At 36.2% G+C, this 14169-nt stretch overlaps 1 protein-coding gene across 2 annotated transcripts in view; it reads right to left on the reverse strand.

Moving 5' to 3' along the window:
* Positions 1-1402: 1402 nt before the first annotated feature.
* Positions 1403-14169, reverse strand: part of ACADL (acyl-CoA dehydrogenase long chain) — a 43374-nt gene continuing 30607 nt past the window's right edge. For both annotated transcript variants that reach the window (XM_072617464.1, XM_072617465.1), the window contains 3 exons: positions 9196-9323; positions 7003-7089; positions 1403-2123 (listed from right to left, as the gene is read on the reverse strand). In XM_072617464.1, coding sequence (XP_072473565.1) covers positions 2030-2123; positions 7003-7089; positions 9196-9323 — 309 coding nt within the window. In that variant the 3' untranslated portion in view covers positions 1403-2029. The remainder of the gene's footprint in view (positions 2124-7002; positions 7090-9195; positions 9324-14169) is intronic.

Raw genomic sequence — 14169 nt, forward strand, 5'->3', positions numbered from 1 at the left:
AGCCAGTCATTTCCTGCCTTTTAAAATGTTTCATTTTATTTGTGGTATTCTTGAATACTTGTCATATCCAGTGTCTCAACTCTTTTCCCTAAGAAAATAGTTATGATTCATAGGTGTGAACCTTCTCTTTGGTCTATGAACTTTTGACCTTTTTTGTTATTTAATCCTGATCCATGCATTCCAATACATTTTTGTCATCCTCTGCTCTACCACCTTTGCACTGAAATTGCTGACTATTAAAGTATATGCTTATTTAATGTGAAGGGTCTTTGAAAATTCTTTGAAACATTTCTCGATAACTTCATCTTTGTGATCAATGTTTATATACAATGCAAATATTTTCATGATGGTCTTTTTTTAAATTTTTCATTATAAGTACTACAACAGAAGATGAAAAAGTGTACCATGAAAAGTTTCTTGTTGCTTTTAGAAGTATGACACAACCAATGTCACCACCAATTACTTTACTGGTTTCTCCAAGGAGACTTTGTGAGCCATCCTTCAATTTAGGTGCAACTTTCATTTAGTCTCTGGTTTCATTTGTAGAAAGAATTTTAAAGACAGATTTGATTCAATTTTTTTGCTTCTCCAGTAATGTTCACTTACTGGTCAGTGGAAACGTCTATCCCATTTAAATCCAACAAATAATGCTTATAAGTAATCTGAAAACTGTGAATCTTCATATCCTGTGATATCATCATTGCTGAAGCACAGAAAGAGCCACATAGGCTGTGCTAATGAGTGGGTTACAAGCTAAAGAATTCATCACCCGAAATTCAGTAGACTGATTACAATTCAGTTTCTCTGCACTTACCTGGATGGGTCTTTGAAAAGCAGACAAATCCACTGCTGGTTCTAACACTTGAAACCTTCCTAGCATGGTGGAACTTGTCAGGGGCATGGGCTCTGCTGGCACAGACTTAAGAGAATCGAATATCATTTCCATACCAGGAAGAAGCATCAGAATAGACTTTTGTGGGTGGACACATTTTAAAACTTCATATTATTTGAGGCAGTACACCATTTTAGCCTGTCAGAATCGTTTTGGGTCTTGATTCTGTCATGCAATTTACTCCTGCCAGAACTGAGTTGTCTGCACATTTTATAAGGATGCCATGTATGTCTTCATCCAAGTAGACGCTGATAAAAAATATTCCCTCAGGGGAAATCTACTAATAGGAAAATATTTTGTCTGAGTCAGAAGCCACAGAGAAAGGAAATATATCCTGGATCATGGAGAAATGGGTATGGATCCACAGTGAATATGTGTATAAATTCAAGAGACAACCAACTTCCAACAATACCTCTGTCCTTCCTAATGAGAAGTAAAAAAGCAAAACAAAATCCAAAACAAAGCACAAGGCAGACATGCCACTTTGGTTTTCATGGTTAACAAGAATAATTTAAGTATGTAAAATATTTATTTGATGTTTCACTAACATACACAAAACATTCTAAAATTGTGTGGTTTATTTGCAAATTAAATAGCTGTATTTATTGACATTAATTATTTTATTCTGAAATAAGAGCCAATCCTTTGAGATCCATGAAATGTACCAAAGTTTTTAAAGAAAGGTAAGGGAGCAAATGATAGTTCTTACAAATTAAATTAGAAAGGTCAGTACTAATTTAGGCAAGGCATCATCAGGCATAGGAACTGAAGAAACTGTGAATAATTTTAGCAAAAGTCAGTTGGACTATGTTAACTCAAACTCATATTAGAGTCATTTTAAAATTTTAGATTAAGTTCAAATTTGAGTCACTCAGATCTTAAAATGTATTATCCTTTTTCTTTTTCAATTTATATAAAAACTGTATTGTAAATTAGGCCTCCTATTTGAAAAAACCTTAGAAGTTGATATATAAAGAACTGTCCCTGAACAAAACAATTTTTCATCTCCAAACTCTGTTTCATCTTGTACAAAAGAAAAAGAAATCAAACATGTTTTCCCTTTCCAGGTTGCCTTCTATCATAAAGAAATTTAAATCCACATCAACTGTAACTGGATTCCAGGATAGGAGTAGACGTTTACTTGTCGTGTATGATCTCTCTAGCAATCAGCTCCTTCATTATTTCATTGGTTCCACCATAGATTGGCTGGACTCGGGCATCCACATATGCTCTGAGTGGGGAGGAGGAAAAAGAATGAATAACAGAAACCCTAAAAATAGGAAATTATGTACCACCAGATAATGGGTAATTATTTTAAAGCTCATATTAGATAATTTCCAAGTGTGAAGGGAGGGGTAATATTATTGAAAAGCTTTCTTTTTTGAAATAGTTATATTACACTTGGATGCCCTTGTATATATAACTACAAAACACGTATTTAGTTTCTTTAAATAATATGATGCAATATGAATTAGAATACATAGACGGTAATTCCTCAAGAAAATTACAAATTTACTTAGACAATATAGTTATGATTTTTTCCAATTTAATCTTGTACAATTTACCAACATAACTACAGGAAGAAATGAAACCTTTTCTTTTCTGTGTTTAAAAATAAAAGTCTTGGGGGAAGGTAGGGAAGGAAGGGGGGAAATCTAAGATATAAGGAAGTGATTGTAGAAAACTGAAAAGAAATATATTAATTAAAAAATAAAAATAAAAAAATAAATTTAATTTAATTTAAATTTAATTAAATTAAATTTTAAAAATTAATTAAATAAAAAAAAAACAAATAAAAGTCCTAATTTCCCTCAGGTCTCAGTGTTTGTAGGTAAAATTGCAATCCAAGAATTTTTTGTAAAAGGAAAAAAACTACATTTTTCCAATAGGTTTCCATAGCTATAAAGTCTACAAAAATAAAGGGAGTCTCCTAAATTCACAAAAGGTCAGTATCTATGTGTGCTATAGTAATATGCAGGGTTAACAGAGGCTGAGTCTTCCCCACAAAGCTGTAAGCATGACTTCACTGGTAATCATGCTATTATCATCTTGCATTTTCCAGTGTTGTTTACTTTTTATTCTTCTCCATTTCATCTCCTTTTCACCTTACAGCTCTCTGAGGTAGGGAGGTCTGCTCCTATTCTCACTTCAAAGGTGAGGACACCAGATCCCAAAGAAATTCAGTAACTAGCACTTCTGATTCATGGCAGCTAGTTAGGGGTCACACTAATCAATGGAAGTGCTCAGTTAGAGCCCAGGTTTCCACACTCTGTCCAGTTCCCTTTCTACATTAGTTCATAAATTGCCCAAAACAACAGGATTAACATTAGTTTAGTTCTTTTCCCTAGGAAATAAGTTTTAAGATATTTTCTAATATTTCTTTCAGGAGTGAAAATTGGGTTATCACACAGAACAGACAGATATAACCTCTAGAAAACATGACCCAAAAATTCTGGAATCGGACTCCATTCTTTACATATACCCCATATTCCTGCATCTAACATGGTTGCTGCTGCAAAGAGAAGACACTTAGCACGTTTGTGTTTAAGCAGGACCTAAGCTATTTTAAAAAGTCTGACTGTGCACCAGCTACTGAGACTTAGATCTAGGAATAGTGGTGGTTCCAAGTGTTTGTTACTTTTACATTCTCTTTCTCTGTCACACACACACACACACACACACACACACACACACACACACACACACACACACACACACACACACACACACACACACACACACCCCTCTCTTCCCTGCCTCTCTTTCCCTTCATTCCCTCTCACGTCTTTCTCCCTTGCCTCTTTCTCTGTCTCTCCCTCTTCCTCCCCCTTTCTTTCCCTTCCCTTCTCTCCTTCTCTGCATCTGTGTCTCCCTGCTTCAAGTACCAAATCCAGTGCTCACAATGTTCACATTCCATTTTGCCAATCCCGAAGAAACTAAGAGTGAGGTTTTTTGTGTTTGTTTTTAGGACTGATTTGGTCATTTCCCCATATATATCACAGACCTTTCAAAGTAGCTCACACTAACTTTTAGGACCAAAGATTTAGAGAAGAAAGGGATCACTGAAGCCATCTAGTACAATTCTCTCATTTTACTGATGATAAAACACACCTATGAAGGCCTAAGATCCTAAGGTCCCACAGGTAGTAAGTATTAGAAGCAGAAATTGAACCCAGGTGCTGACTTTAGAGACAGTGTTCTTTCACTATACCATACTGCTTCTTTAAATCATTTGGTCAACTCTTTATAGGTTACTGGTTCAATTCAGCCATGAACTGAACCAGTTCAATTCAGCCAAGGAAAAGAAATAGAATGAATGTTTAATCATACCCAGCTATAAAGTGCCAAAACTCATACTGCTTCACTGATACTACAAGATGAAAGTTTAAGTGAAATTGAAATAAACTAATTTTCTTTGATTAGAAGGGAGAAGTATGAGCTAGCCCTGGATTTCAGAGTCTGAAGATTCTGAAAATTGAATATTAGTACTTCCTTTACTCTACATGTGGCCTCATGCACGTTACTTAACCATTAATTTCCTCAATAGGAAAACAAGAGTGGAATAATATTATCTCTATGATCTCTTAAAAGTCCAAAATCCTATAATGCTCTTTTAAAGTTACTTTCCATGTAAAATCAAGTCTTACCATGTATCTTATTGTAACACTGTGACTCATCTTATGAGAAATAAAACAAAGACTTTTTCATTGAATAACAATTATGGCAGAGTGGAAAGACCTGAGCTCAAGTCTCTCCTCTGACACGTACTAGGTGTGTGTGATCCTGGGCAAATCACTTAACCTCTCAGTTCCCTGAGCACATCTCCAAAACTCTACATTGGAGGTGATTTGAACTGATGGGGGGAGTATGTGAAATCACAGGTCAGGTCCAAGGATCTAAGAACGCATGCTAATACACTGTACTTGATTAATTAGCTTTGTGACACTAAGGGTTATATAGATACTTCTTAATTCTTCCTTCTAAGTTTAAGAGAAAAAACCCAGTTCATTTGAATGCTCATATAACCCCTGGACTGCCAAGAAGGTTAATAATTATTCTTTGGCAGAAATGAGTTTCTTGGATTAAGACAGCATATTCCAATGTTCCTCCACGCTGTGCTTTTTGCTTTTAACTGACCTAAAAGTGATTACCCCTGAAAAAAGAGAAGATCAACAATTCTGTTGTGCTCCAAGAGTCTAGATGCTGGTCCCGCCAAATTAATGTTTAGCTACTTCATACCAATGACTCTGGAAATAGGGACAATAGTTAAGTGAAAGAGAAGCACATAACCTTCCCTTATTTCACTCCCTTTCCATTGCTACTGCTGGGAAGATAACATGCTATCTGAATCTTCTAGGCCACAGGGGAGCCAGAAGGCAAAGAGGAGCAAGGGAGGGGTACCATCAGTGTCTGGGTGCCTGATCCATGGTCAGTAGATCACAGAGCATGTGGAGTGGGGTGATGTATAAGAAGACCAGAAAGGTATGAAGATGCAGGTTATCAAAGGCTTTGAACCTCAGCAAGAGGATTTTATGTCTGCTCCTGGAGGTGACAGGGAGCCACCAGAGTTTACTGGGTAGGGGTAGGGATGGAGGTGGGGGTGTGATGTGACATGGTCAGACTTGTACTTTAGGAAGATTACCGAGAACTGAATGAGGGTGCACTGCAGTGGGGAAGAGACTTGGAGTCGGCAGACCAAGCAGCCCGCAACTGGAATGGTCTAGGCTTGAGGTAATGAGGGCGTGCACCACAATGGTGGCAGTGTCACATGAGAGAATAGGTAGGCGTATGGGAAATGTTACAAAGATAAGATCAACAGGACTGGGCAACAGATTGGATATAGGAGGTGAGAGAAAATAAGGAGTCGAGGATGGCATGCAAATTTATTTCTAATATCAGTGAAATATAGGGATAAAAATACCTGTTTTTCATTTATGACCTTTTGGAGGAAAAGAAGGCCCAGTAGAACCCTTACCTGTTCTATTTTATTTAAAGACTAAAATAAATATGCCAGGGCTGGGGGACCCCAGCCAATCACTGTCTACCAAAGAGGAGAAAATTAGCAGGTTATATGTATACTGTCTCTATTGTTAACTAATTCATGGGGGTGTTTTGTTTTGTCTTGCTTTGATGTAACTGACAGCCGCTATTCTCATTAGGACTAGGAGTGCAGCGAATGGTTATAACTAAGTCAAGCAAAGTGGCAGGTTTTGAAAGCCTAGAGCGACCCAAATTTGAAGCCAAATTTAGAAAAAGAGTGGGTTTTTTCCCTCCCTTCAGATAATCTAATAAAGTTTAAGTAAAATGAGGACAGTTTTTATAAATCCCACAGCCTTCTCATTTTTGGATTAGAAATAAAGCAATCTTTTGTGTGTTAAGCCTGAATTTTTCTTTTTGTGGAGACAGTGTATAAACTGTTAATCTGGGTGAGTCAGAGAAAAAACACATTCCCTAGCTCAGTGAGCAGAATGCTGTGGGAAGACCGATGTGGCAAGCACAACAGTGAAGGGAGGGAGTTAGTTATGGGGAGGAAGAAACCTCTGGAATGTGTTTGTCTGTCTATTTACAAATTGGCATGTTTCCACAGACAAGTTATAAACATAAAGCTTAGTCAGAGAATAGGTACCTTTAAACACTTATTTTAAGAATTCTGCTAAGAGGAATTGCATTAAATTTTCCTGCAAAATTATCTTTAATAGTTAAGATATTAAGCTCTCCTTTTGTCTAAATGCGCTCCTTTTTGTCTACATCAATTTTAATAGCTAAATAATAGCTAATTTTTTAAAGATTCAAAAAACATAATGGCTGGTGGTCTTATTTATTACAAGTTGAAAAGATTAAATGAATGAAAAGAATCTCTATAATGATACTCTCTCCTTCTCCTCACTTTCCTTCATTTTAAATACGATCTTAAAAAACTTTGTCTAAAGGCCAAGAAGCAGTATTGCTACTTTACGCTTTGTCATGCATGGTCAGTCTCAGTCATCTAGTTAATGGGTAATTTTCTCTGCACTTTATTTATAGTCAGTGGAATTCATGATCTTTATTTGCTCATCTTCAAAAAGAATATAATAAAATCAATATAATTTTTCTGCCTAAGAAATACTCACTTTGCAATGGGGTATTCCCACATGTATCCCCATCCTCCATGGAGCTGCACACAACTGTAAGCCACACTGTTCTGTAGCTCAGATGCCCTAAATGCACAAAATACAAGAGGAAAAAGGAGCTTTTAAAATTAACCCCTACATAATGGCCCCAAATCAGATAAAGCATTATTTATGACTGTGCAACTATACAAGTTTATGGAGTCATTAAACTCTCATGTATATGTATATACATATGTATATATACACATATATGCCATTTTTGATAGGCAGCCTACATAAAAAGGTATATTATATAGGTTGCCTATCAAAAATGACCAATTTTACTTTGTAAATTTAATTTTTTGATGAACAAAAATCTACTTTCTCTCTTTCCTCAATGTCACACTCCCCAAAGGTAGGAGACTTTAAAAGAACCAGCTCTTAATAGTTGGAATTACAGAGTATAATTAGCAGATGTTTTCTGTACAATATAGCTACTCATCCAAAAGCACATATAAAAATAAATTTTAAAATTCATGCCTAGAAGTTTCTTAGTTAATTATTGCTTTTGCCAGGTTTTTATTAATACTGTGTCCATGTAAATGAAGTAAATGTAAAGTTTAGCCTGTTACATGTTGAAATAATTCAGCCCCCACTCCCCCACCAAATGATACTTTAGGATGAAGGTGTTTACTTGACTTAAATCACTTAGATTCTGTTTTACTCAAATTTCCTCAAACTTCAACAATACAGCCTAAATCTCAGTTCTGAAACAAAGTTATTCTTTGACTTTCTATCACCAGATTCATTAGCAGTTATAAGTGTAATTTCTGTCAGTCATAAAAAGACTGACCATTTATAGGTAAAAGTAAAGCCTGAAGAAAGAAACTTCAATTAAAATTACATGCCTTTAAAATAGCAAAAATATACTTATATAAAAAATTTATCATATTTATATAGTGTTGTTTTTCAAGTACAGTCTACCCATGTCATCAATCTTAAGCAAAATTCCATGAAAAGATAACAGGATGGAAATTTTATCTACCCTACTTAAAAAAAAAAATGCATGTGACACTCAGATTTGCCCCCTTCCTTCTCAGTCTGAAGAAAAAGACAAAAACTCAAGGTAAACATATAAGAATCACAGAAACAATTTTCTATCTCAAATAATTTTTAGTTCAAGAGGTAGATCTGCCTTGTAGAAAAAGTGCAATGATCCAACTGTTTACAGACAGTTGATAGAAACTCTGGGGGTAATAATATTTGGAATTTTGGAAATGTCTTTATTTGGCAAATACATGAAATATTTTCTAGGTTCCAACTAGCTGTTTCCTGTTTCCTTGGTTTATCTCTTAACATGAGTTTTATCGTACCAGGTATTTCCAAAGCATGTTGAGGACAGTAGATAGAAAAGTTTTTGCAATCCATCTATTTTTTGCTGTGTTACTTGTGAAATTAGAGGAGAGTGGGGGAAGACAGTCCAATTTAAAATTTCTCCCCAAATGGTGCCCTTTCTGAATTTCTACTTGCTATTTTCCAAACTGCAATTATCTGCATAAGAACACAAACACTTTCCTGCTTATTTTTGCTTGCTTGCCTTTTAGCCTGACTGAATTGGAAGTTAATGAATGATGACACAATTATTTTTTCCGCCATGTTTTCAGGGAACCAGGACTGTTTATTTTTGTTTTTTAAAGAGAAAGTAACCTGCTCTCTCTGACTTTGTTCCCATATCCTTGGATCTTAAAAATTTATATGAATTTTGAGTGAACTCTTTCTCTTGTTCATAATTATTATATCCCCTTTATTCAATAGCAGAACTTTTAACTTATTCAAATTGGGCACCCATCTTAAAATGACACTTAAATGTCTGATTGGATAATTAATTCTTTCTCCTTGAAACAAATGTTTCAAGAAACTTTGAAAATGGACAATTTTCTGATGAGGACAAATCACTGGGCCTCGTTCAGCCTTTGAATATTCCAACTGAGAGGAGTTAAGAGTTCAGTACCAATCTTCTTGACAGATGAATTCTCAGCCTGGCTGAAACTACCTCAGTGGGACCTTTCAACAATAAAAATGGTTGGGCAAATTTTACTCTTTTGCAATTATATAGCCTCCTCTCTCTAAGGGACTCCGAGTTATGGGTAAAGTTGGCCCACTCCCACAGCTGTCTGCAAAAACACCACCCTTCAATTACTGGAACATACATACCAGTATTTTGCCATGGAAGCAGTAGCTGAGTCCAGACGTTTTGCCTCATGCAGCTGCAAACAGCTGTCCACAAAAGCCCTGGTCACACAGATGTGTGTTTTCAGTTCAGCTAGTTTGTGCTGCACTGTCTTGTGTCCAAAGGAGGAAGAGGAAATTTTTAAAAAGGGAACTTGTGAGAACTTTTAGATGCATGGTCTGTCAAGAATTATAAACAGTTTAGGGACCTTCCTGGCCCCAAATGGTTATGATGCATTTTGTTCAGAAGTCAAACTCTTACCATTACAATTGGGACACCCAAAATTTCAGTGCTTGGGAAAATTTCAAAGATGGGAGAAAAAAAAGATGGAAAAAGTTAACATTATCCTTGGATTTTAGAACATTAGGTCATACTTCCTATGTAGCAAGTTATTTCTTTCAAGTTAGAGCGCCATCTTGTGGCTCAACAATTCTTGACACAGTTGTTAAAAAAGATCTGTGAGCTAGCCATTCCTCTGTACCTATTTTAGAAGATGGGATTGTCTCTTCTTCTGCATTGGTCCCAAGCAATGGTATTTATGGCTTCCCTTTCTGTTTCAGAGCATACTTGGCTGGATTAGCTAGTTCGCTAGCACAGGTGTTTCTCCACTGATGAAGACAGAAATAGGGAGACCTATCTATACCTACATATTCCATAAAGGTCTTTGTCTTAGGTCCCAGATCACTATAGCACTAAGCAACTTTGTCCCTTAAAAAAGATTTTTTTAAAAAAAGTAGACATTGAAAGAATAAAACCACAAAACCAATTGAACAAACAAGCCTACAAAACTGGCAAGGATAGCATCATATCCCACCTATAATAAGGTAGAACTTGATGAATTAGCAAATAATAGATAGCCTAAGAAAATGCTACTGTTCAACGTCTTCTTACAGGACACTGCTCAAGGTTCTGACATCTTTGATTAGGTTTTTCTTCTTTCTTTCTTAAAAAAAAAGATATAATTATAGTCCTAGGTTCAAGTTCAGTTTCTTGACATATACAGGTTATGTGAACCCAAGTGGTCATTCTCTTGGTGCTCTAGGAAATTTTTTAAGATTCTAAACTGTACAGAGGATGCCAGCCTGCACTAATAGAGGGAACTTCCTTATTCTGGGAGTTCCACACACCAATGAATTCACAAACAGTTGTGTAGTAATGTTTCCATCCCTATCATTACAGTCACTGTCTATAAAGTTAACTATCCCTCTCCTCCCCCTATTGCTCCTCCCCTCCCAGGAGCAATAATAATTCAGGGCTATTCAGTTTAGAAATAGCATACACAAAAGCCAAAGCAAGTCCTAAGTTGCCATCACAAATGTGCTGTCCTGGACCCAAGGGGAAGATTTCTGACTTGATACTACTGCTGGAACAGCCCAATAACACTGTTTGAGCACGAAAGTGTCCCTGTAACATCTGGAGAGGGAGAACAAGGAAAATGGAGAGACAAGGTCAGGGTGGAGAAAGCTCTGCAGAACATGGCAAGCTTCACAGTTTAGCTATAAGTCATCTTCTGAAGCTTTGGCTGCTATCTTCCCCCCCAAATTGGTAACTGATTAATAAATGTTTGTTGACTGACTGTCATGAAGTCAGTCAGTTGATAAACATTTATTAAAGCACTTACTATGTACCAAGCCCTGTGATAGGTGCTTTGGATACAAAGAAACACAAAAACTTGGCCCTTGGTCTCACGGAGTTCATATTCTAATGAGTGAGATGATCTGCAAAAATTGTACATACAAGATACATACAAATATATGTATGTATATACACTGTAGAGAGAGGATAGATGGAAGGCAATCTCAGAGGGAAAGCACTAAAAGAGGGGGAAACTGGATAAGCCTTCTTGAAGAAGGTGAGATTCAAGATGAATCTTGAAGCAAGCTTAGTATGGACAATGAGGATGAACATTCCAGGCACAAGAGACAGTCATAGCAAAGACATGGAGTTGGGAAATGGCAAGCTTAATAGGTTAATTCTAAAAGTCTATCCTCTGAAGCTTTTGCTGCCATCTGCCCACTGAAATTGACTTTGCCAGTTTGGGTGCTTTTCCTGAATCCGAGGAAATGATGTCTTCCAATGTAGTAGGAGACTAGAAATCTTCTACCACTGCTTTTCTCTCCTCTTTTTACTTTTTTCCATTTTCCCTACTTTTTTCTTTCCTTTTAAAAATCATACTCAAATCTCTTTACTATGGAGTGGAAAGTAGGACTCTTTCACCTCTAGGTGACCCTTTGAGCAAATTTAACAGTCACTAAATGAAAAAGATGAGCAAATATTATTTTTCACTGAGACTAAAGGCTAGGTAGAGAAATCATTTATTAATTGGTTTCTACTCTGTATCAGGCATTGTGCTAATAAATGCTTATTGACAAGAACAATAATACCATTGGTGCCACATCATTGATACCACGTTGGCAAACTTAAGACAATTTTCAAAATATGGAAGAATCAAGCTCACTGAGCATGATTCTCCCAGGGGAAAAGCTACTGTCAATGAGTAGGTCAAGTACCCTTGGAAACTATATTGAGCCCTAGTGGGCCCATTTGGAATTCTTGTTTTCTATCCTAGGTTAGGCTCTTTATTACCTGTTCCAACAGATTCCCACTTGCTCTTTCTGCCTCCCTCCTACACTTCCTCCTGTCTAGTCCATATACCAGAGTTGTCAAAGTGAAATTTCTACAGCACAGCTCTGACCACAACACATCCCAGCTCAACAACCTCCACTGCTCCCCATGGCCACTAGGATTAAACTAAAACTCCTCTGATTTATATTTAAAACCCTTCGCAATCTAGCTTTAGCTAAACTTAACAGAATTTATACATAAAACTTTCCTTTCCCCAGAGGGTAGGGACTGTCTCCTGCCTTTCTTTGTATCCCCAGAGTTTATCACAGTGCTTGGCGCACGGTAGATGCTTAATCAATCCTTACTGACTTCTCACAGTCTATATAGTTTAACCTTGACTGAACAAACTTGAAATTCCTCACATAATATTCCAACTCTCATCCCAATGGGTTTTTATCAGCTGGGGCACTCGTAGATGCTGCCTAAACAAACACCACCTTACTCTATAGGAACTTCCCTACATTCCATTATTACCAAGTAATTTAATTACCAATGAAAGTTAACAATAGTACCAAGGTATTTAACTTACATTCAAACTTTCTGTTAATGAATTCTAGGCTCCTCATGGTATTAAACATTAATTCATACTAAACATAAATACGAATATTCAAATAATACACTGAAAGCATTTTGTTCTGTATGATAAGTATTATTAGAATCAGAGTTGGAAAGGACCTTAGAGGCTATCTAGTCCGACTGGGTTTGTTAATTATAAAACTAGTTAACGAAGAAATAGCTAACCTAGTTTCTTACATATTAAGATTACAATGTTTGTCTACCCCCATCATTTTCATATCTAACTGTGGGAAGCTGGGAATGAGTCATGTTTTAGGCATGTTGTCTCTCCATACCTCAATCTCTTCCCTTTTTATCTCAAAATCAGAAAAGCAGGAATACACATTAGGCCCAGGAGAGCAAGAGATGTAGATCTTTCACTGCTTTGGAATGAACTGAGGCTTAGGAGATTAGAAAATTGAATTTAATTTCCAACTAAATACAAGTGGGTAGCAGGAAAAATGTAGGCAGAGGAATTGTCATTCCAACTATACCTTCGTATTCTCTGTTTGTCTGAGTTGTATTTTCTATTAGAAAAAATATATTTCTAATATATATTTTAAACATATATGTATTATTATTTAAATATGTATGTATATACATTTAAATATAAATGTATTTCTAATAGAAAACTGGCAATCTTGTAATTTCGTAGTTCTCTTCAGTTTCAATTGCATGTAAAGTCTGGATTACTAGATCTGAAAATCCTGTATCATAAGTGCTAGTTGAAAATTTTAAGCTTCTGTTCAAAAATAAGATTCATGGCACATTTCCAAAAGACCACACAGTGACAAAATATTCAAAGGTGGTTTACTAAATGTTGTTTTAAAAGTGTCATATTGTTGTATAACAGGACAATCCTTTCTTAGGAAGTCTCTTATTTCAAATTGATAGTTTTAACTTGCACTAGAGGTAAAGAAGGTGCTTTCCAACTCCTCAAAGCATTTTTTCATTAGCTACTTAAGAGTAGTAGCTGTGGTACAGTGGGTGAGAGTGAGGGACTTGGAGTCAAGACAACCCGAGTTCAAATTTGGTCTTAGACCCTGGTTGTGTGACCCTGAGCAAGTCACTTAACCTTCTCAGACTCAGTTTCCTCATCTGTAAAATGGACATAATAATACCACCTATTTTCCAGGGTGTTTTGAGAATCAAATAAGATAATATATATTCGGCAATTTGTAATTTTCCATTTTCCACATAGCTATCTGCAAAACCACAAGTTTTCTAAGACTACCTGAGCAAGGAATGGAGCAATATTTTCAGATTAACCTTCATAACTGAAGTACAAATTTCACTTCTAAGTTAAAATGCTTATAGAAACACAGAATTCAGGCTTAGAAAGGTCCCTATGGATTTTATGGGCTGGAAGTTCTTAACTTGAAGTCCTAGAGCTGCCAAGAGATTCATGGATAGATTTCAAGGGGTCTGTGAAGTTGGATGGAAAAAATTATGTCTCATTTTCATTAACTTTCAACTGAAATTTAGCATTTCCTTCAATTATTACAGATTTTAAAAATATTATTCTGAGAAGACTTTACCAGACTGCCCCAAAGGGATCTATGAAATGAAAAAGGTTAAGAACCCGTAATTCTAACACTCTCATTTTATTAAAGAGGAAAGAAATAGAGGGTCATATAGGGAACTGAATTGCCCAGGGTTGAAGTGGTAGAGAGTCCTCCAGAGTCCAAGGGGTGCTGGTCAATGATTGACAACTGGCACTTTAAAAAAAACCCTAAGTAGGGCATACTTTTAAGTTCAATGTGCATCATTAATATTTT

Source organism: Notamacropus eugenii, chromosome 6, assembly GCF_028372415.1.
Source record: "Notamacropus eugenii isolate mMacEug1 chromosome 6, mMacEug1.pri_v2, whole genome shotgun sequence".
NCBI classification, from domain to species: Eukaryota; Metazoa; Chordata; class Mammalia; order Diprotodontia; family Macropodidae; genus Notamacropus; species Notamacropus eugenii.